We start from the raw sequence: 24899 nt of genomic DNA, 5'->3' as shown, positions 1-24899 counted from the left end.
TAGCCCTACCCTCAACCCATGTTTGTAGCAGCTCTTACTGCCCATGGGTCCTGTCCCCATGCTATTCCACACTATTCTCTGAATAAAAGAGCACTACTGCCAGACCTTGAAAGTCCAAGAAATCCTTCTTTCGACTCCTTGGCTTGCCGAGCCTGCATCATCCTCCACTATATCTTTATTGCCTTTTCATTAGACTATAATCTCCTTGTTAACAGAATATAATGAATCATACACACACACATGCATATGTGCCTATTAGAATCATTACAACATCAATCATTCATTGTTCCCAAATGAAATAATCAGCTACAGAGCTACAGTACGGCCTCAAAATAACAAAATCTATGGTTTGATTGTCCTGACCCAAACTAAAAATGGTGTGTTTCTACCCCTGTGCCTAGAGATGTGGCTCATATTTTCTTTTTGCATTTAATTCTCATTTAAGAGCAGAAATCCTAGATATGGTGAGCTTTACATCTTTTCTATTTTTTAGAAAAGCAAGACAGGTTATTATTATTCACGTTTTATAATTAAGAATATTGCAAAAAAGCTAAGAAACTTGTTCAGGTTCCTGCAGCTAGCAAATAAGAGAACTTGCATTTGAATTTAGGACATTAATATGCCATCTATTTGTGATCATTATTAAGGGAGGGGACTGTTATAATTGGTGTAGCATTATAAATTATTCTAGCTGCATGATAGATTGGAGCCCAGAGATATGCAGTAAGATGATCTGGAAAGAATTTAGAATTCACTCTGAGATAGTGAATTTATTTTCTTCTTTTAATTATGGAAATTAAGACCATATCACGGAAATCCACACTTTGAAGATTATTATTACATAGGATCTCAGAATTTACGTGTATTCAATTAGAAAAATAAAAACCTAGTTTACAGAAAATTGTCAGTGGTTCCCCTCATATTCTTCCTTGCTCTGCTGCAAACTAGTCTGAAGGGATATCAGAGGGGGAAAAAATACTTCAGTAAAATAGCATGTCATCTCGGGAAACATAGTGTACACTGTACCCAGAGATATGAATTTCACTGATTACTTTGAAATATGGAGGTAATCATTTCAAAATAAATCTATAAACCATCCAACACCTACTCCTATCTTCTCCTTTCTCCTGCTACTGAAATTGGAGAGAATTTCCATCAATGGAGTCAATTCCCTCTCACGTTCCCAGGGGCTATGCTTTTGGGTAGATGCTGCAGCATCTTCTACATCTCTCTTTAAGGAATCTGTTTCATCTGTTTCCAGCAGCCTTCAAACCTTCTGAAGAAATTATCATTACAGGCACACATACAAAAGAATGAAGAAATAAAAGAGAATCACTTCCTACTACATCTGTTGTCTTCCTACAATCCCTTCACATCCCAATCTTCCAGGAGGAAAAAAAAGACCAACATACATCATTTCCATCGCTGCACTCATTCCTTAATGAGTTCTTTAGTTATTTTTTCCCATGATGCCAAACTGTTTTAGCCTTGGAATTTTCTTCGACTTCAATTAGTCTTCCCAGCGATCTACTTACTCTTCAGAGCTCCACTTACATAGCTCTCTCTCGCGGGGGACTTTCCTGGGCCTCTCCACATACAGGAGGATCCCTGTTAAACTCAGAGTACTCTCTTGCTTCCCTCACAGTGCTCATGACAATTTTTACTTTTGTATCTAATGGCGCATTTATTTATTAATGTCTGACACTTCAGTGTTCTGTGAGGTTCATAAGAACAGAGACCCTTTGGTTTGTTCCAGCATTGTGAGTCCAGTGCTCCACACAAAATAGATACTTTATAAATATTCATTTGAAGAGTGGAAAAATGAAAGATAAAAAGGATCATAATTATCTAACATATTGATGCAATTTATATTAAGTAGAAAAACATATGACAAATGCTACCATTTTCTCTTTTATAACTGAGAAAGAATCCAACTCTTCAGGGGAAGCAAAGCAAGACATTATTTAGACTATAATCAGAAACACTTGTTAATGTTGGCTTTGTGTTGGTTGAGGAACAATATTCTGGTCGAGATATTCTTGCAGTTTCTAGATTTTCATTTTAGCATAGTGCAGTTAAGAGAATACTAAACTTTCGGATTGAAAAGTCCACTTTTTTATTCCCAGTTCCTTTGCTCATTAGCTGTGTTACAGCTACCACTCATTTACTTCTATCTGAGATGCCATGCCAGTAAAGTGGTAAAATAATTTAGGTCTTAAAGTGCTTTATGAACACTTAATCTGCTACAATCACTGTTTGCAATTAATCTGCAAATTTTGAAAAGGGAGCCCTTCACTTAATTGACGGGTACTAAAGTTGTTACATTGCTCTTTGTTCTTCATATCAGAACTGTTATTTTCATCATTTATTTTACCAGCATGCACTAAAACCTGCAATATTTGCCAGGTGCTATGCTTGGTGCTATATATACAGAAGAGTAAGACATATTTCCTAATACAGCCACTTAATTGTTCTTAAAAAATGTCACAATTACTTATTTAAAAAATAAGCTAAAATATGATGCATTATGTCAAGACTTCGCTATATTCCGTTACTAAATATGTTCTGTGAATAAAGTTGGATGTTGAGTAAACATGCTAATAAAGTGCTACGTGCCAATTAGACATAATCACGTATAAGTGTGAACATATACATAGTAACTGATATTTGTTTAGCACTTTCTAGTTTATAAGCTGCTTTTGTGTACATTCTCTCTTTTAATCACCTCAAAACTAGAAGGAAGTTATTATAATCACCTTCACTTTACTGATGGGAAAACCAATGTTAAAAGAACTTGAATAAATTGACCAACTTGTACAGCTAGTAAGTAGCAGAAATAAAACTCCAACCCAGATTTTTCCTATTTTAAAACTTTTGCTTTTCCTAATTCATCACTCCCCCTACTTTCTCTCTTGCTCTGTTTATTATAGTGATATATGGCTAATCTATATGATAACTAATATGCTAAGAAATATACAATACCATAGCATACATGTCTTAAATCTCACCCTTCATGCCAATCTGCTCTGATGACCTAAAATTAACTTCATTGAAAACTGACATGAACATGAAGAAAAAATTATAAACTTTGCTCAACTAGTAAGATAAATACTGGTCTCAGACATAAAGTAAAATTAATCTTTATCTGTCTCAAAAAGAACACTATAGCATCTAGAATAAACCAAGATCATCTTCTCTTCCTTGCCATTATTGGTTTTACTTAAGTAGATGCTTTATAAAAGCAGGCTTGTCACCATATAATACCAGGTTCAGAGAGATGATGGAAAAACACGGCCATTAGACTAACAGTCACATTTCAAATGTGGATTTCGAATTCTGTGTAAAATTGTCCATGCCTCACACACAGAATGTAGTTTTGTCTAGTTATATAATGGCAGGCTTCAGAAAAGCTGAGTGTGTCAATATGTAAAGATTTGGATGCCAGTACTTGCTCTAAAATTTAAGCAATGTTCTGCTGTTGGAGGAAACTTTTAACTAGGCGTTTTGGGATTTCATACAAATCGAAATAGGCAAGAAATCTATTTAAAGAAGCCCTAAAGTAGAGGTACACACTTAATACTAAACATTGTTTGAAATTAGAAAGCCTACGCTTGAGAATAATAAAGGAGGAAAAAACACTGCAGGGGTAAAGACACAGGAAATCCTTTTTGCCTCTCAGGAAAGCATGTTATAAAAAGAGCATTTTCTCAATGGAGCACTTTTCTAAAACATATTGTACAGACACAGAAACAATGCTATTTTTATCAAATAAAACCAAATGAACAAAAATAAATAAAAACATATTTATATAATCTTTAAATGCTGAGAGTTCAATAAAATTAGTTTCCACTTTTCTCTGATCCGATAGCACTTTGCACATGCTGGTCTCAGCACTTTTTACATTGCATTGTATACAATTATTTGCATTTATTCTTTTGCTATAGAATGTAAATTCTAAAAGAGCATAGAATGTGCCTTGTCCACATGAATCCTTTAGTGTTGAACTGAGATTCCATTTCAGAAAATATTAACTGAATTTTTTGAACATGGTTATTTTTCCCACTCTTACATTAGAAAGAACATATTGATGCACAAAAATACAAAACAATTGTTTAAATTTGATGTGACTAAATTATACACGATTTCATTCACTCATTTATTCACATATATTGTTGAATTGGAGCTGGACAGCATTTTAGGGGCTGGGGCTGTAAAGAAGGGCAGGAGCAAAGTGCTCTTTGATCTATTGTCACTTGAAGCATGGCAGGAAAAGGTAGATATTAAATAATAATTGCCTTTTAAAAAATTACTGGAATAATAAACTCCAGTAATAAAGTAAAGATGCATTGCACAGTTACAGCATATAGTAGCTTCTAACCTGCCCTCCTGGAAATTACACTCTAATGGGGAAGATAAAGGTAAAAAAGTCACGCAAAAGGCAGTTTTGAATTTCAATGAGTATTATGAAAAAAAGTACAGTGAAGTATGATAGCATACAGAGGCACTTAATCCAATCTTAAGGGGCCAAAAAAGGAAATGGCATTCAACTCACATCACGGCTCCTAAACTGCATCTCTAATAATGTCAGGAAGGTTGGAAGCCTCATGGTGACTTTCACATTACTTGTGCTAAGTACAAGTCATGACAAAATAATTGTATTTTTTCTCCATGGCAATAGATATAGTACAGTTTGATTTCAGCAAAATTCTTGAGACAATTTTTCATTACATTTTAGTTGTTAAGATAGAAAAAATGTTTCCTAGATGAGGGCATAATGATTTAGATTCAGATCTGACTGAAGAATCATCCCCGAGTTGAAGGTCAAACTGGACAAGACTCTGATGACAAGCAGCAAGCTTCTATAAGTAATTAGTGATTGGTGCAACACTGTCAGCTCTTTTATGAAGGCATAAAGGATGTGATTTTGAAATGTACGGATAATACAAAGCTTAGCAAAATGGTTCATACCATAGATGGCTGAATGAAGATTAAAATAAATCTCAAGGTAGATCTCAAATTTCAAGTGTAAAAATGTTACTGCTGTTGCTGCTACTATTGTTATCACATTAGCTATTAGAGTTCTTGTTATGCTTGGGGGATTGTGAACTCTCTTCTTCAAGCTTAGGGGACTCTATGAACTACAACTACTCTCTCCATTTTGTAAATGAGGAGACAGATTCAGGGAGATCAGATAATTTGCCCCAAGTCATAGAGTTGCTAAGTGATAGAGCTGGAATTTGAACCTCAGACTGTCCAATGTCAAGGTCAGTGCTCTTATGCAGAATACTACCCTAACACTCCGAAGGTAAACACAGGTTCTTTAGGATTTCACAGCTTGATGCAACTGATTCTGCCACTTGGCACTCAGTCTTGGTAAATAATTCACCTCTTAGAGTCTGTAGGTGTAGAGATAATATTGGTAGCTACCATACCAGATTTTGAGTATTGAATGAGCTAAAACACAGAAAGCACTTGGAACAGCATCTGGTATATAGCAAACAATCAAAAATGTTAGTTAATAATGCTAATATTATTTTAAATTTTTTTATAATAAATGTCTTCCTACATTCTCAACTATGGCTAAATGCCCACAAATCTGTGTAGAATCTAGAAAATCTCTCAAAAATTCATTTAGCACTCATTTATTGTCATCTGTTTATTTTAAATAAATCCTAACAAGGTCCCAGGTATTCTCAACCACTCTTATTTCAAAAGCTGACAGTAAGCCACACACAGGACAAATAAAATTGCAAAAGATATGATGATATTATTCTAAAATATTTTCTATAAATATTTTTATGTATAGTATCTCTTTAAAATAAAAATTGAAAGTACCAAGTGATCCATATTAAATCTGTGGAAGATTTTATGCACTTGTGAATTATTCTTGAGCTCATGGGATTTGTGATTTCTAATTGAGTGGCTATCAAAAAGAAAAATCATAAAAGCAAACTTGCTTAGAAAAGTCAACTAAATTTATGTCACCAATGAAACTTTGTTGAGCTATGTTGAGTCATTAAGTTCTTCCTGTGAATAATGTTATTTCAATCCACTAATATTGATTTTTAGTCTCTTCAGGACTGGGAGCAGCTGCAATGTTTAGTGAGACCATAAATTGAATGTAAAATTTTCTAGGTATGAATATTTCTACCTGGATTAGATGTCCCATTAGTTTGAGGAGGGTATGGTGAAATCATCCAGGATTTCAGAAGTAAAGGTAGATATCTTATCTTTTTTGGAATTATTTAAAAAATTCCTTATTTGAAAGGACAAAGAAGAACCTGCTCATTGGGATCTTCTCGTCTTTCTATTGTTTCTATTTTACCTTTGTGTCTCTATCCCTACCCCCACCAAGTCTTCACCTTTGTGCTTACTCCATTCCTCCGATCAGCATTCAACTTTCCACTGCTCAAGAGAGAAGTCCTGTGAAGCAGAAATTGTTCAGTACCACGCAGTCTGAAGAGCGCAAATAAATGAAAGTGAAGCAATTCATAAATAACCAATTTTGTGGTAATTTCATTTTATTGTTCTATGTTTAATTTTTATCTACAATGAAATGGTAAGGAGTACCTGGTGTCGATAAATTTCTCCAAATGTGTATTTAGTAATCCCACGATTCTGCTGGTTTCCCTTAATTTCACTACTTTTTCCTGTTTATTATGTTCCTTTTATATCCCATGGAATGTTGATTGTATAATTAAATAATAAGAAAATTCAAAGACAGAGAAATAGATGATACCCTACTGCATAGCTCTAGCTATAAAGATAATGGCCAGGTGGTAAACAATCCCAGCAAATTCTGGGCTTCCAGAGAAAAAGACTAAATTCAGCTCCAAAGGGACATAAATTTGAAACTTGTTGGGCTGCACAATATGGCGTTTTTTTCTTTAATAACCTGGATTTGACTAGTCAGCTATTTTGAATTTCCTATAAAATTTAAATTATTGTGGTATGAACATAATAAGCTCAATAACATTGACATCTCATGCCATTTTAAACTACTTGTTTTATCAGCAGTAATTAGAGATTTTTCCCCTTCGTGGATCTTATATTAAGTTCTAAAAGTGAGTTACACACTTATTGAGGGAATCCTTTCACAATGTATAGACATATCAATCATGTTGTATACTTTAAATACTGTCCCGTTTTATGTGTTATTTATACTTCAATAAAGATGAAAAAAAAGTGAGTTAAACATAGATCCTTCCAGCCTGCTTTATAGTACTAACATCTAAACTATTCTCTTAGATGATTTTGGTCAATTTGTTCATTATACATATGTTCGGTATTTTAAAAATAAACTTTTCTAGGTATTTTATGGTAAATTGTATTTTGAAATTTGGTTTATGAAAATCTCTTTGTATTACTCAAAATGGCAATGTCAGAGATTCCCTAGAAAATACTGGAATTATATTTTTTCTTTTAAAAATTAAATTAATATATTGATAGAGATAAAATACATGAGCAAAATCAGATTTTCCTTTGTATATATGAGTTTTATCATTACAATGGCATATTATGACTCAAGTATAAAAAATAAATGGTATTACTGTAATACAATCTCATATAATGGGATTAACAGGATGAGACATAATTTAGATACTTAACACAGAGTATACCATGAAGATCTGTGAGAATATTCTTACTGGGCACTGGAAAAGTAGATAGATTTCTCTATGTGACGTAGTTGGAAGGACACTAAACTTGAAAATGAAAGATCTTAGTTTGAGCCCTCATTCTAACATGCCATGTGGTCTTTGGTTCTCATTCTCCTAATTCTTAAAATTAAAAGATCATTCTAGAGAAGTTATTTGAATGCTGCTTTCCACCTTTAAGATTTTATACTTTTAAAATTTATTTTAGTTGCTCAATATTTATATTAACACCAAACTAATGATGATATAGCTCAGACAATTTCTTCAGGGAACAGTAGCCAGTCTTGACAGATAAAAGTTAGATGTGATTTTCTGCAGCATAAGCAACAGTTATTTGTCAAAAATATAACATATAGGGGTAGGCCTGGTAGTGCAGCGGTTAAGTGCGCACATTCTGCTCTGGAGGCCCTGGGTTCACCGGTTCGGATCCCGGGTGCGGACATGGCACTGCTTGGCAAGCCATGCTGTGGCAGACGTCCCACATATAAAGTGAAGGAAGATGGGCACAGATGTTGGCTCAGGGCCAGCCTTCCTCAACAAAAAGAGGAGGATTGGCAGCAGATGTTAGCTCAGGGCTAATCTTCCTCAAAAAAATTAAATGAATAACACATAAATATAAATATATGTACATTTAAGTAAAATACACTATTATGAATGGACTTACTAAAAGCTGCCTTAAATTCCTCATTAGTCGCTAGGACACACCATAAAAGTAAGTTTTCATGATTGGACTTTTTTCTCTGAAAGGATCAGAGTGAAATATGATCGAAACATATGTACAACTGAAAATAAGTATAAAAGTAAATTAAATTTAAAGCAACATTATATATATTTATTTGGCTTAAAGGAATATTTTTTATAAGAATTTTTTCACATCCTTATCCACAAAAATTTGTCTTTACTTCTCAACTGGATAAGGTGAGGTGTGAAGGTTTTCAACACAGGCAGTGCAGTGTGGCAGAAAAATATAATTGGCTTTGGGAGTAGGAACAATCAAATTCAAATAGTAGTTGGATCAATAAATAAATGCCTGAAATGGGAAAGTCACATAACTTTTCCGACCCCTGGTTACCTTATCAGTAAAATACACAATATTATTGGTGTGACTTCCCTTGCAGTACTCTAAGAAAAAATGTACTAATGAATATTCATTTATTCATCCACATTTATATTTTAAATTTTTTGTCAATTGTGGTACACATGCAAATAGATGGTAACCATAGTAAAAATAACAAACAAAACATTTTAAAGTAACAGGATTTTTGTGATCACTTTGCAACAATATACTTTAAAATACATATGTAGATTTTTTCTCCTGCATAATTAAGGAAGGATTTAAAGTTACTTTCAACAATTCAAAAATAGTTTATGGACAATTTTATAAAATCCTCTTTAACAACTTCTACCAGAATGACCTCTCAGAAAGGAAATAAATTTTTCCCCTGAGGAAAATACATTCATTTGCTACTCCTTGGATTAAAAATGAGGAATAGAAGCTATAAATGTTTGCAAGAGTCTAGACAAAATATAATTATTAAAGTGTTGTATAGTTAAAAAATAAATATATACATATTTCTTTTTTTTCTCCTTTCAGGGAAGAAGAAGTAAGAAAAGGGATGGAGAAAAGTCAGAAAGATGGGCTTACTGAGGGCTATGTGTGATACAGGTTGAGAAGAGAATGAAAAATCATCAGTACTGGGATACTCAGCAGAATCTGAAGACCAGTGTTGAACAATAAGAAGCTATTTGTATTTCCTGAATGCTCCTACCTTCTCTAATCGTCCTAGCATAATCCACTCTCTGATGAATAACTTGTGTAAATAGATTCTAGTGGAAATAAAAAAGGGATTAAGTTAAGTTGAATTATTGTGTTCAGTTTTCCACTTTCTCCGTTATTCAATTTTTCATCCCATTCCATTTGCCAAGTGACATTGTAGTAACTCCCATTAGAGTAGACTTTAAATTTACATATGTGATTAGGCATAGTGTCTTGCATTCCTGACCTTCATGATGAAAACACCTTCAAGGTAGGTGCCAGGGCAAAGAGAATGAGAGACTTGTGAAGCAGGCCTCAACCCCAGCTATCGCCTGGAGCCACACCCATCTGAGATCAACCAAACCCACTTGAACCCCTACCTACCTACAGACCAGAGAGTGAGAAAAATGAATATTCACTGTGGTGTGTCATGAAGACTTTGATGTTACTTGTTACAAAGCATTATTGCAATAAAATTGACCGCTGCAGGGATTAAATTTTACACATACAATTTCAGGGTATGAAAGAGAGAGAGTATTCACTGAAGTAGGAACTTAGAGATGGAACCAGCCCGTGAGAACATAACTTCCTCCAATAGGCCAACTCCAACCAGAGATCTTAGATTTCATTCAGTTTTGTTTATGTATCAAGAGCCCTAGTGGCCCCAAGTGACATATAAAAAATATATATACATGTTATCTGTGAAAAATATATCATTTTGTTCAGAAATTCCTATTTATTGGTGTGGCTTTGAAGTTTATCTGAAATCTATGTGTTGTAAAACAGAGTCCCCAATTGATAACGCTCCTCTGTGGTAAGTGGGAGCTCCTTGAAAGAAGGACATGAAACCTTGCATTATCTTTTCTCAAGGCAAATCAAGAATTGTTTAGGCAGTGGAGATTTTTTAAAAAAGATAGACTGACCTAGAGTGAATCAGAAATTCGTCTAACAACGTCAATGAATTATGTGTTTTTCTTTTAAAGCAGAGAGTAAATGTTTAGTAGTAGAAAAGAAAAAAAGGCATTATAAATCTCTTCCTTCAGAAAGAATATAGGTAGTCCAATATGTAATATCGGACATTAAAATGCTAATAAATCCTCTGGTTAAGATCTCTGAAACTTGAATGAAGGGGTGAATCACATGAAGAGTTAGAGATGGAATGTTCTAGGCAGAGGTACAATCTTCTTAAATGTATTAAGACTTGTTTTGTGACCTAATATGTGATGTATCCTGGAGAATATTCCACGTGCCCGCAAGAAGTATGTGTGTCCTGCTGCTTTTGGGTGGAATATTCTGTATATATCTGTTAGGACCAGTTGGTCTATAGCATCGTTCAAGTCTGCTGTTTCCTTGTTGATTTTCTGTCTAGATGTTCTATCCATTATTGAAAATGGGGTACTGAAATCTCCTACTGTCACACTCATACGTCACTTAGCAACAGGGATACCTTCTGAGAAATGCATAGTTAGGTGATTTCATCATTGTGTGAAAATCACAGTGTGTACCTACACAAATCTAGACGGTATAGCCTACCATACACCTAAGCTATATGGCATAGCCTATTGCTCCTAGGCTACAGGTCTGTACAGCACGTTACTATACTGCATACTGTAGGCAACTGTGACACAATGGTAAGTATTTGTGTATCTAAGCATAGCTAAACATACGAATGGTACAGTAAAAAATATGGTATAAAAGATGGTACACTTGTGTAAGTATTTGTGTATCTAAGCATAGCTAAACATACGAATGGTACAGTAAAAAATATGGTATAAAAGATGGTACACTTGTGTAGGGCATCTACCATGAATGGAACCTGCAGGACAGGAAGTTGCTCTAGGTGAGCCATGAATGAGTGGTGAGTGAATGTGAAGGCCTACGACATCACTGTCATTACTGTAGACTTTATTAACACTGTAAGCTTAGGCTACACTAAATTTATAAAAAAAATAATTTTCTTTCTTCAATAATAAATTAACCTTAGCTTACTGAAATTGTTTTACTTTATAAACTTTTTGACTCTTATGTAATAACATTTAGCTTAAAACACAAACACATCGTACAGCTGTACAAAATTATTTTCTTTCTTTAATATCCTTATTCTCTAAGCTTTCTCCTGTTTTTAAATTTATTTATTTTTTCCTTCTTAAACTTTTTTGTTAAAAACTAAGACACAAACACACACATTAGCCTAGGCCTACGCAGGGCCAGGATCACCAATATCACTGTCTTCTACCTCCCTCTCTTGTCCCATTGGAAGGTCTTCAGGGGCAATAACACGCATGGAGCTGCCATCTCCTATGATAACAACGCCTTCTTCTGGAATACCCCCTGAAGGACCTGCCTGAAGCTCTTCTTGAGAGGGTGTCACTCTTTTCAGAAATATATCCATGGTGGGTTTGCTTGGTTTGTTTCTTTTTTTCATCATAGATTTACTTGTAAGGAGATAATGCATCATGAACATTTCTCTCTATTAATGGAAAACTTTCAGTTTTGGGGTCCATATTTTCAAATTTTTTAAGTAGCTTGTTGAGGTCTTCAAAAACTTCTGTTATACCCTTCACTGTGAATTTTCTTGGGGGTTCTTTTTCTTTTTTTTCTCCTATGGTATCCTTTGCTCTTGAGTCTTCTTCAGTTATGCGTTCCTGTTCCAGTTCCAACTCCTCCTTAGTCAATTCCTCAGAACCACCTCTAGGAGCTCCTCAATGTCATCCTCACCCACACCCAGGTTAAAGTTGTTTGCCATCTAAAGCACTCCCTTGTTGATTTTTGCAATCTCCTCATCCTTAACAAAGCCTTTGAAGTCATGGAGGAACCTCTTGAGTGTTTACTTCCAGATGCCATTCATACACCCCTTGGTGATATCACCCCAAGACCAAGACTTGATGTAGTCAAAGATGCAGTAATCCTTCCAGAATTGCATCAGTGTCTTCTCAGTGTCTTCCCCAGTTGCAGCAATAGCCTGGGTAAAGATCCTCCTCAGATATTAAGCCTTAAAAGCTGCTATAACTCCCTGATCCATTGCTTGGATCAAAGAGGTAGTATTTGCAGGAATTAACACCACTTTGATATTGGGGTGAAGATCACCAATAAAAAGATGATGTTTGGGAGCATTATTGACAATAAGCAAAATCTTGAGAGGTATGTCATTCTCCAAACAGTACTTACCTACTCTGCTGGCATAGTAACAAAGGAGGGCATCTGAGAAGAGGAGCTGAGTTTTCCATGACTTCTTATTGCTTCTGTAGGCTACTGGCAGTGTGTGCTTACTGGTATACTTGAAGACCTTGGAGTTCTCCCTGTGCCCTATCACAAAGAGTCTCAATTTATAGCCTATAACATTGTCCCCAAGCAGGACTGTTATCTTGTCCTTAAAAACCTTGAAACCTGGCATTGACTTGGTCTCCTTATGTATGAAAGTCGTTTTCAGGCATCTGTTTCCAGAATAGGGAGGTTTCATCCATATTGAATATTTGCTCTGGGCAGTAATTCTCCTCCACAATCAGCTTATCTAGAGTTTCCAAAAATTCTTCAGCTGCCTTCACATCAGCACTCACAGACTCACCACCACCTTTTGCATTATCTACTGAATAACTATTCTTGAATCTTTTAATCCACCCGGAATTAGCAGTAAATTCATCATAGTAGGGTCCAGCCTTTTCTTTCAACATCACAAACAAACTTTGTGCATTGGCCACGATTGTCATGGTGCTGAGAAGGATGCGCTTCTGTGTCTGGTTTTCAATCCAGGTCATTAGAAGTTTCTCCATGTTTGATATAGGGTCTTCTCAAAATTTTGTTAGTCGTGTTGCCTTCAGAAGCAGATCCTTTAAGACCTTTAGTCACTTTTCTCTAGTTCCTCAAGATTGTAGCTATGGTGGAATGGGACTGCTTGACAGGAGAACAATAACCATCACTGATTTTCCACCTTCATAGTCCTTAATCACGTTTAGTTTTGTTTCTAGGTCAATCACTCGATGTGACCTCTTACTGGCAACATTGGTAGTGGATTCTGTATGCTTAGGGGCCATGACGAACAAAATGACATCGGATTAAATCACGTGCAAGAGAAAATGAGGCAATCAAGAGATGCACTAAACGCAGATAAGTATGAGGCTGCTGCCATCATAACACAGTGCACTGTTTTATAAATTTTTTTTAATATAAGTAGAGTGTACTCTAAAATAGCAATAAAAAGTATAGAATAGTAAATACATAAACAAGTGATTTAATCATTTATTGTCCTTATCAAGTATTATGTACTGTACATAATACTTATTAATAGTAGAATATGAAAAGAAATTGTGGCATAGCCACATACAGAAAATAAAATACATGAATAAACAGAAATATGGTTGAATCTTCACAAGATAAAGATGAAGGAAAGAAGGTAAATATGAAAGCAAACATACTTTACAATTCTGTTTATATACATTAAAAAAAGACAAAACTAAACTATACTATTTACGGATACTTATTTAGTTGGGAAACCTACAATAGAAAGCAAGAAACTATCACAGTGGTTAATTGTAGGTGGAGGAAATTGGTCACGACTGGGAAGAAGAATGTGGAGCGCTTTCCTGGTGATGCATTATATACCTGAGTTTTACTTACATTTCTGTTTACTTTATAACAATTTATTTAACTGTGCATTTATGTTTAAATCACGTTCTATATATTACAGATGTTTCTCAAAGTTTAGAAGGCAAGATTTAGTCTTAATGAAAGGCTTCAGAAACAGTTGGAATCCTTCCTGCAAAACCTAAAGTTAATTGCCCCAGTTAGGCAGTAAAGTCAAAGTAAGTAATTGTGGTGAGCTATAACATTTGTTGAGAAAGATACCTGAATCCATCTAAAGTGAATAAGCCATGAATTCTCATCTGTCTATGAAACAGGAGGCAAATTTTTATAAAGTTGGGTCTCATCAATAAGTAATATAGCATTAAAAGGCACAGCAAAATGAATGGAACGGGAGTTTGGGAGGCAAAAATAGTTGGTATTTCTTCTTAGACAAATGTTAAATAATTTAAATAGTGTATATATTTTAAATGGGTGAATGGGAAACACAACTCCAAATATGGGATCCAGTAGGCTGCTGGCATGTCTGCTACAGTTTTCCTCCACGTAATCTTCTTACACCTGGGAATATCCTTCATTATTTGTTTCCCTGTCTTATGGATGGTAAATATTTTGCCCTTTACCAACATAAATTTTAATTGTTCTTTGCATTAATGCTGCTTTTTAAGTCAACTCTATGTGTACTATTTTACATGCTAAAATTCTAAAAGTATCTATCTAAAACATAGATAACCAACATCGAAAAATTTTCTCTGTTTATCAAGAGAACTTATTTACTTGTGGGTATGTGAGTAAGGTAAGTCAAATATGTACATTCAGATGTGGACATTTATTATATCTCTTTTCTTTCTACTACATTTATGAATCTTTGGTATAAAAATTTACTTTTTGATACTTTTAATTCATTAAGTCTAGCTTAATTTAACATGTTAAAGAGCCAAGTACTGGGCTGGGTAATGAGATTTTTAAGATCAATATGATACAGTCTCTGCATTCAAGAAATTTGGATAAACAGGTAACTTCAGTGGACATTAGTAAGTACTATCAAAAAGTTGTACACAGTATAATATGGGACCATGAGTAGGGGACACTTAGGACATAGAAAATTTCAGAAAAGGTTTTCTGGAAGAGATTATATATGACTAGAATTTTCAAGGATGTGTTATTTAGATAAAGAATGGAGAAAGAAGAAATCAAGGCGGGAGGCATGAGCCGAGGCAGAAACATAAGACCATTATGAGAACATGTATTAGTAATTACATTCAGGTTATTATTACTGGAGGCAAGCTTGTAAAAGTAGTAGTGGGAAATGTGCCTTGTTTGCTGCACTGAGGAATATCTCCTACAATTGAACTATGTTTGTTAGAGACATCATTCCAGCACCTACACTGAGGTGTCAAGACTAGTGTCAAGATGACCAATTAAGAGGCTGTAACAATAGTTCAGGTGAGAAATAATGAGAGCCTCACTGTGATTGTTTGGAGAGAGAAGGAGGGAATTTGAGAACAATTTGAAACATATAAAATTATCAAGATTGGTGATTGACTGGATATGGACAGTGAGGGAGAAAGGGGAAACTGTGGGATATCTCCCCAACATTTGTGTTGGGGAATGATTAACTAAGATTCAAAATTCAGAAAAAGGAAACTTTTCTGGGGAAAATGAAGTTTCAGTATTAAACACCTTGAATTTGAGGTGCCTATAGGACATTCAAGTGGGCTTGTTTTATAGATAAATATCTATTTGAAGCTGTAGGCTAAAGGAGCAGAAGGGGCTAAAGATATAGCTGTGGGAGACATCAGCATTCAAATATAATTATAACTGTGGGCTTTAATGTAAAAGGAATTTTCCAAAAGGAATGTGTTGAATCAGAAGAACGACAGAGAAGATACTTCCACATCGAAAGTTCATTCTGGAGATGATTGGTACATTTATTACCTTGATTGTGGTGATGGTAACACAGGTGTATACACATGTCCAAACTCAAACACACCAAACTATATAAATTAATTATGTGCAGTTTTTTTGTATACCAACTATACCTTACTTAATAAAGCAAGAAAAAAGGAATAATACATTATTTTATTTAGTTATGTTTTTGGTGAGGAAGATTGGTCCTGAGCTAACACCTGTGCCAATCTTCCTCTATTTTATGTGGGACACCGCCACAGCATGGCTTGATAAGTGGTGCTAGGTCCATACCTGTGATCAGAACCTGCAAACCCCAGGCCACCTAAGTCGAGTTCTTGAACTTAACCACTATGCCTTCAGGCTGGCCCCAGAATAATACATTCTTTTTTAATAGTTTAAGGAGCAAAAAGATAAAGGGAAGGCAGAGTTCTAACATAAAAACCAGGAGCAAGTAGGTAGTAGAGTCTCAAGAAGACGAGAGATCCATTTCAAATGCAGCAGTGAAGTTATTCAGATAAACATGACATTTAGCAAGAAAGAGGTCATTGGTGACCATGGGATTGGGGCTGGATGTCATTCAGTGTACATCTGGGATTATACAACTATGAATATTTATACACACATACACACAAATGCATGCACATGTCCACATATTCATTATAGTAGCTGATAGTAAGACCAAAAGTTGCTGAAAGGGTAGGCGCCAAGCAAATATTGTAAAAATACATGCACAGAATTTTCTAACGTATTTTTAAACTCTTAATTGAACATCTGAAAGTTTCACCAAGTTTCAAAAACATTCACGAGCAACAGAAAAATCTCCTTTCTAAATATTCTTAGGTAGCAGCATTAAAATGGACGTTATCAATTTGTCAAATTGTGTGGGCTTTTTTCTCTGCTCGACTGAGTCCAGTGTTTGCATTATATAGTTCAACTTGACAAGAGAACACATGAAATTCCCCGCTTGTGGCCCACTTAAAAAAGAAGTATTATAGTTTTAGACACTATTGAGTGTCACAGTGCGCTACAAAAAATAAATAAAACACCATAAAGCTCCCACCTCCATTTCATTTTTAGAACCCCACACAGGGAGATGACAACTACATTAATCAGAGACAGACCAGTGAGGTTCAGATTTATTTGGCTTAGTATTAAATCGTATAGTTGAAGGAAATATCAATTTCTTTTTAGAATGACACCGTCACTACCCTACTAAACACTGCCATGTACTAATGATTTTAAAACTGCTTTAAGGGTTTAAAACTGAATCTCTACCACTTCATTTCAGCTAAGATTTAGCATGCAGGTCTCATATTGGGAAAATATTTGTTTCAGGTTAAATAAATTCAACCTCTTTTGTTTTAGAACTGGAAGAACATTTTGTTGACTCAGGGCTCTATTTTTGTTACTTAGAGCTAAAAGAAGTCAGTTCAGCATAAGAATTTCTACAAGGCGTTAATTGGAAGTTTGCCAGGAAGAGGCTTGAGGCTCACTCTATATTGTACACAACTCTAAGAACCTTGTCTAAACTTAACAGGCTATGTTGTTTCCAAGTATGCCTGCTCTGATGCATCTGTGCCCGCCCTCAGGCCTAGGGCTACTCTGACAAACAGAGATGAAGAATTCCAGCCCCTAAGAAACTCCTCAACTAGATGCTAGACACCCTTCAAATGAGCTCCAAGGCTTTCTTTCTCCACTGCCCTCCCCTCAACCTCCACTCATTCCAAATTAGCCCACACAGCGGTGTGCCGAAGCCCCTGCTGAGGAGGCAGGTGTGCCAATGTAAAAACACCATCTCATTCTCCCGCATGCTAAATTCTATTAGACAAGTACAAAGAAATTCTCTTTGTGACCCTGAATGGAAGACTATGTTTGCTTAAACAGATCTCCCTTTATCTTCTTCTCACTCCCCAGCCCAGATTCAAGATTGAACCCATCAGACATTAGTTGGGGAAACAAATGGAAATGACAGACACCATATTGGACTAAGTGTCATCATTCCCCACTTTTGAAGACCCAAGGTTCATAATGGGACCAAACTCATCTGCTGGACTCTTACTCATTAGGATGAATTGTTCTCAGCAGGTGCTTCAGTCCCAGGGATAAATAGGATCTGGGAGACACATCCAAGCAGTTTACCAAACTTGTTTAAAATAACATAATCCCAACAATAGAACCAGCTTTACCCTCAACTATTTACCTTATTTAACAATAAGTAAATATATACATACATAATTTATATATATGATATATAATATCTATGTATATATCATATATATATCTTCTCTACTGCATAATCTCTCTCTCTCTCTCATGTTCTGCTTGGTATCTGCATACTCAGCGATTTGGGATCAACTGAGAGTTTGTCAGTAGCTGGTGTGAGGCCTCTTTTATCTGAGACCCACTCTGAAGATAAACTGTTGCTATGCTTGTGGTCCAGAGTCAGAATATGCATACAGACCCTCCAGATTCTATCTCCTGTGAAGTGCTGTAAACATTACACTGACACGTACAGTCTTTGTACCAGCATCTACTTCATCAGGCCTTTCTGGTCTTCCCCATCTGAACTCAACATGTTTTTAATGAATTTTCCAGAACTCCTCTAAACACATCTTCCATTATCGTCAGACTGTTGACTTGTTCTCAAATTGCCTCTTCAGCTCAATTCTTTCGTGTATCACTTCCACCTGGTATCTTTATTTCCTTTTTATTTCAACCTCGAATCTCACTAATTTGTCAAGGCTCTGTAGATTGATACATTTTTCCATGAACCCTGACATAGCTACCTTAGTCCTTTGTGGCGCTTCTCATTCCTTTTAGTAAATAATCAGTATGACACATTTGACACTTGACACAGAGACACAGAGTCCATTCTTACTGTGTTTCCTAGGTTTTATACATCTATTCTCCCGACTACACTGCTACTGCAAGTGCTTTGAGGCTATAGAGAATATCTTCAAACTCATGTGTGCTATGCTATCCCTGTGCAGAGTAAGTTCTTCATTAAAAAATTACTGGTTGTAGTTTATCTTTTAATATGGCAACAAAACTTTTTTTCTCTGTGTAATCCATAAGTATAGCTTCAGAATTACTCCTTCTTTAACAAAGTTTGATACTACAACACTACCTTAATGAATAAAAAGTAAATAAAACTTCCCTCAGCATTTAAAACCAAATATTAGACTATTTATACTAAAACATCATTAGAACAAAACTCAAAGTCAGTAACTCAAATTCAGTGCAATAACTCACCATGCATATCTTGGTTTTAAGTGTGTCTTAATAGTTTTTGGTGATAATTAAAATTAAATTTTATAAGCGGAGCATGAGTCATTTAGTGAAATTAATGTATTACATAATTATCATTAGGTAGCAACAGGAGACCATTATGATGCATCAAAATTCAGTTCTATGGACATTATAACTTCTCTGGAACTGTAGAGTCAGTTGGATGCACCTGCTTTGGATGTTTTAATCTTCCTTTGTACTTTCAAACTCATTTTAGTTTTTATGAAAATATGTTACGGCCTAAAGCCCAGGAAAATTACTGACAAATTATGAGTGCTAAGGTCTATATTTCAGTTCTTAATGCTGAAATAAATTATGGAGACCATTTCTTATCAATTTTAAGAACCAGAGACAGAAAAAAAAACTTAACGCTGAAATTTTTTCCAAGACAAAGAATCTCTAGGAAAAGTGCCAAAAGCAAGTTAAGAGAAAGGAAAAATAAAATCAACTGAAAATTAATCATCATATTAATGGTTAATTATGTCTTATTAGCTGTATATTCCATATGGGCTTTATCTCTCCAATGATAAGTAAATTCAGAAGAATAATTTTCCTAATTGATTTCAATACCTGCTTATTTTATCTGAATAGTTGACAGATATGACTAAACAGATTTTTCAGTTTTCATCAGTGTGGCATCCTAGAGTGACAACTGTAATGTAATTTAATTATCATTGTGATTAGACTATTATATTAGTTCAAGCCTCATATGTCTGGGTTATTATAATTGCCTTGTAATTCAGCTTTTTGGATTTAGAATCTCTTATTACGATCTACTCAGGACTAATCTTTACAAAATAAAAATCTATGTTGCCACACCTCCGACCCTCCAGGGTCCCCCCAGCACCTTCTACAACATGGCATAGAGAAATGTTTAAGATGTGGCATGTCTTATTTACTCTAATTATGACACGTCACATGCTCTCATTTGTCTATGCTTTTATTCATGCAATTACTTTTCTCTAGACAGCTACCAACCCCTCCCAATTTCTTTCTCACTGGTATTCATCCTTCATGAGTCAACTTCAGCATCAACCCCTTTTCTGTGTTCTCTGCACATGCATATAGACTTTATCATCTTGTTTGCTTTTGCTTAGTGTAATTGAAACCATCAGTGTCCCAGACACATCCCTCAGAGCATGTATCTTCTCTGGCCAACTTCCTGCTGGTATCTGCAGTCTGACTGAATGCCCTTATATCAAAATTCCAGAGAGCTGGCTGCTTGCTTGTGCTGGAGGCAGGAAGAGCCAAAAATGTACCCCCGTCCATAGCATCGATGACCAAGAACTCTCAGGATTTTGCATATGAATTTGCCAGTTCCATCGCTTCTCAGGATCAATAATTCCGGGGCGTGTGTTTTGTGCAATTTCCTAGAATTTGCCCTTGGATTAAGCTCCAGTTCTCCTAGCGATAGCTGGTTTAGTAGCAATCCCTTCAGTGGCTGCCTTCTCTTCTCTGCACCTCTTCCTTCCTTCCCTGTTAGCATTACTTGAACTTCTCAAAAAACTATTTATGCCTGAATCTTTTGTCTATAGATTTTTTTCTTATTGAATCCACAGTAAAACTTTTGACACCAGAGATATTATGTGGGGTTCTGGAGTAGAATGGCTTTCTGGCCACATAGCATCAAGGCCACCTGGCATGTTGTATCAGCACAATTACCAAGACTCTCCCTCTGGTGAATTGGGAGGGCATAAAGGCATGAGGGGATGTATGCCTTATGCAATCTCTCCAGTGTTTGAGAGAGGTAGCGACAATGATAATAAATAAAGACTATGGAGTTGATGGCTGTTGTAAGTATTGGCAAGGCTCTGAGAGAAAACTGGTGAGCTCAACCAGCCAATCAAAATCTCAGGGCGTGGTGTGAATGTCAGAAAGCCTCTATGACAGCATTGAAAGAAACCCTCCTCTTTGCCAGCCTGAGAGAAAATTAGACTGAAAACCAGGCCTTTTGTCTGATTGTAAGAGTAGCTGAATTGTAGAGAAGACTTACTTCAAAGCACCAGTAAATCTCCTATTCAAAACTCAAAGCCTTAACGGGGAAAGGGTAGGATCCTGAAACCTGGACTTGGGACACCTCGGTGACTCACTCCTTCTAGTGGAGGATTCTTTTCTTGCCGAGAGATCACATAGATGCCTCATCTGAGGTAGATACTTCAAAATATGTGTACTTCCTCAAAACTTGCCCTCATCTTGTGGCATCTAGACCATTAACTATGTTCAAGACCAAGCATGGCCCAACTGAAGAAGCACTGCCTCTGTTTTAAGAAAAATGGAATTATTCATCAAAAGAAGGACAGAAATTGGCTAATATGTCCAGTTAGTAATCAGGAGAACATTCCCGGAATGAGTGTTGAGTATGCTGGACAAGGGATCTGTGTGAAATATAAGGTACATAGTTGATGCTAAAGATATATTTATACAACCAAATGAATTTACATCTAAACATTTGTATTTTGAGGTATGCATTTCCAAATTCATATTTAATGATATAGTTAATTACAGATTTCTCTACAAATACTTTATTATAGTTCCAAAAAATAAAAAAAATATATATTAACAAGAAAAGAATACTCTCAAGTGAATCAATGTTTAAATTATATGATAATCATAAAATGGAAATCCACAAGCTTAATAAGTTAAATCCAAATGGACCCTATTAGATTTACTAAAAAAATCTTGAAGAGTATCCAGCACAGTTACTGAGAATGAATGCACTTTATTACCATCTTGTCTTACACCCAAGTGATCTCACCAATTGCTTTCAAATAACTCTGGTGCTCTATCATTTAACACATTGCGTTAGCTGAATATCTTTTCAAAATTAAAATATAAAAAATGTATTCACTTTTACAAAACACATTTCAGATATATATTTTCCACTTACCCTTACTTGACCCACAAAGGCATTCGCTTCTTCTTCCACCACAGATAGATTTCTAGGCAGATAGGGATCAAACACCGGAGCGTTGTCATTGACATCTGTCACCACCACGTTTACTGTGGCGGTTGAGGTCTTAAAGAAAAAATAAAAGATTAAATGTGAGAGGAGTTATTTTATTTTGATGTCATTTAATTGGTCATCTGGCATTTGTCTATCTGCGTCTCATTCCTATTCCTATCCCTTAGCTTTCCAAAACAGAAAAAAAAAAAAAAGAGGAAGCTTACAAGTTTCAAACACTTCATAAAACAGACAGAAAAAGCAAATGATGATATTAAAGGGCAAACATCATCTTGAAAATGTCAAGTAAGTCCTGGAGGCTTACTTTAGAAAGTGATTTTATCTTTATCTTGTTCACATTTTATGGGTGGCAAGCTTTTGTTTATACACACATGAACCCCTTTTTCTCTGAAATGCAACATTTCTGTAGTTTTTACTGTTTACATTTTTCACTGTTTAAAAATAAAACTAGTACATTATAAAATAGCATGGTATGTCAGATGGATATTTTCAGGTAGGCAAATGCTGTCAGAAAATACTACATTAGTAATTTTCTAGCTTCACATCTAAACCAAGAGTTTGAGGACCATACACCACTAATTAAATGATGACCTTGTGATTACACAGCGTAAGGAAATGGGAGGCAGGTAAAGCTACTGGTAGAACATGCTACCTGGTTAAAAAGACAATCCCTGGTCTGAGGCAACCAGAGAATATTATGTAGGTCAATGACTTTTGCACAATTAAGGAAGGTCTTCATACGTGACTCAAGCTGGAAACTGCTATCTCTAATCAAAGTCTGAGTACAGCACAGGCTCTCCACCAAGCTCTGTCACAGTGTGGGGCAGATCACAGAAGGCTGTGACCAAAATTAGAGAAAAAAAAGAACCCTAGGATGAAAAATGAAAAATCCATTATGCTATGATATTAAATATTTAATAACACACAAATAAAAAGGAGGAAAAAGCATCAAACTGTCGTGAGACAATTACTCAACTTTTGTTTTAAAAAATACAGACACAATTTGTCTTAATCTGTAAGGGATGTGGGGTGAGAGGCTAAAAAGCTGAGCATAAAGAAGTGACTAAGAGGGTGAATCTGAAGTTATTTTGCAGCAGTCATGGGGTCAAGGGGTCAAAAACTGGATTTCCTGGCTACCCAGGAGGAGAGGCCCTGAGGAACGCCCCATCCTTTCTGTTGGGATCACTGAAGTCCTATACTCTATGAGTAATGGTGCGTGAAGTCTAGACCAGCCCTTACTCAGATTAAAACCCAACATTCATGCTCTGATTGGATTAAGGTGATCTGCCCCTATTTTAACTGAAGCAAAAGTAAATCCTCTTTTGGGCAATATAACTTTATCCCAAGCCTTTGTAATTTTTTTCATATACAATGACCAGCAGTCATTAAAAAACTACCATGCATAGTAGGGAATTCTTGGGTATCGATACTGGCTTATTTCTTTATTTGTGTACTGGCTACCAGTGGGCTTATGCTGCAAAAATTCATATAGCTTATTCATTATGATGTGTGCATATTTCTATATTTAAAAGTCCAATAAAAATTTTATTTAAAGACATGTGTAAGGCAACCAGAACAGTATTGTAGAGTGAAAACTTGGAAACAACCTAAATGTCCACCAGTAGTATTTGGTTACACAGATTGTTTTTTATGCATACAATAGAATAATATATAGTACCAAGAGTGAACAAACTACTGTATTGTGTAAAGTAATGATATGGATGAATTTCATGAACATAAGGTTGAGTGTAAGAAGTCAGAAATTACTTTACAAAATAGTACATACCATATGATTCTAAGTCTGTAAATTTCAAAGATTGGCACAATCTCTCCACTGTGAAAAAAATCATGATGGTTGTCACATTTGTGAAGAAGGTGGAGTAGGGACTGGCATGATCATACAGCTGTGCTTCCAGGGTGCTAATTAATTTCTGTTTCTTGTTCTGAGCAGTGATTACACAGGAGTGTTCACTGCGAAAATTTATTAAGCTGCAAATTATGGTTTGTTCACTCTTCTGTGTATGCATGTCCACGAAATAATTTATTTTAAAAGATGCATGCACACAAACATATACTTGTGTGTAGATGTATGTGGATATGCATAAATTCAAAGGCTATCTGATTAGATGAAACACAGATAATTTTATTTTCTCCTTTTAACTTTTATATGTTTTCCAAATTTTCTCCAAGAAGGTTATATTGCTTTTTTAACAAAATGCAGTTTAACAAATGTTATTTCTTTATCAATTGTGTTAGAGTTAAAACCACTAAAAAGATGTGTTTTTACAGTAGCAACAGTTCCCAGTTTGCCTGAGGCTGAACAAGACATTAAAATTGACAGCCTGGAGCCAAAATCTAAGAGTAGTCACGGTAAAGTTTGCTGACTTTCCTTCAAATTGCCTGATCCTCTTTTTGTCAGCCTATCTGTATTTTCCTGTCAATCCATTGTACTGCTTTTTATCCTATTCTTGAAAATTCCCATTTCTGACACTATGGAAAGGGTTGTTTTCAGACTATTCTGGGTCCTCAGTCAAAGACTGTGGACCGTAACTGATTAATGCAGAAAAGAATGGATCACTAAGTAAACTAAGGAGTTAAATAACATGTCCACCATTTTTGTGCTAACCGGGGGCTGAAATTCACAGAACATGTAGATGTCTATCTCCATATTTTAGTGAATTTTATATAAAGTGAATAGTTTCCATTGTCTCTAGCAGAAATGTAAAGTAACAAACACAAATAAAAATAA

At 35.4% G+C, this 24899-nt stretch overlaps 1 protein-coding gene across 1 annotated transcript in view; it reads right to left on the bottom strand.

The window, feature by feature from the left end:
* Positions 1 to 24899, bottom strand: part of PCDH15 (protocadherin related 15) — an 874042-nt gene that overhangs the window by 204286 nt on the left and 644857 nt on the right. The window contains exon 20 of the mRNA XM_046654051.1: positions 22076 to 22204. Within this exon, the coding sequence (XP_046510007.1) occupies positions 22076 to 22204 (129 nt within the window). The remainder of the gene's footprint in view (positions 1 to 22075; positions 22205 to 24899) is intronic.

The sequence above is a fragment of the Equus quagga genome, chromosome 2 (genome assembly GCF_021613505.1).
Source record: "Equus quagga isolate Etosha38 chromosome 2, UCLA_HA_Equagga_1.0, whole genome shotgun sequence".
NCBI lineage: Eukaryota > Metazoa > Chordata > Mammalia > Perissodactyla > Equidae > Equus > Equus quagga.
This window is presented reverse-complemented; position numbering and strand designations above follow the sequence as displayed.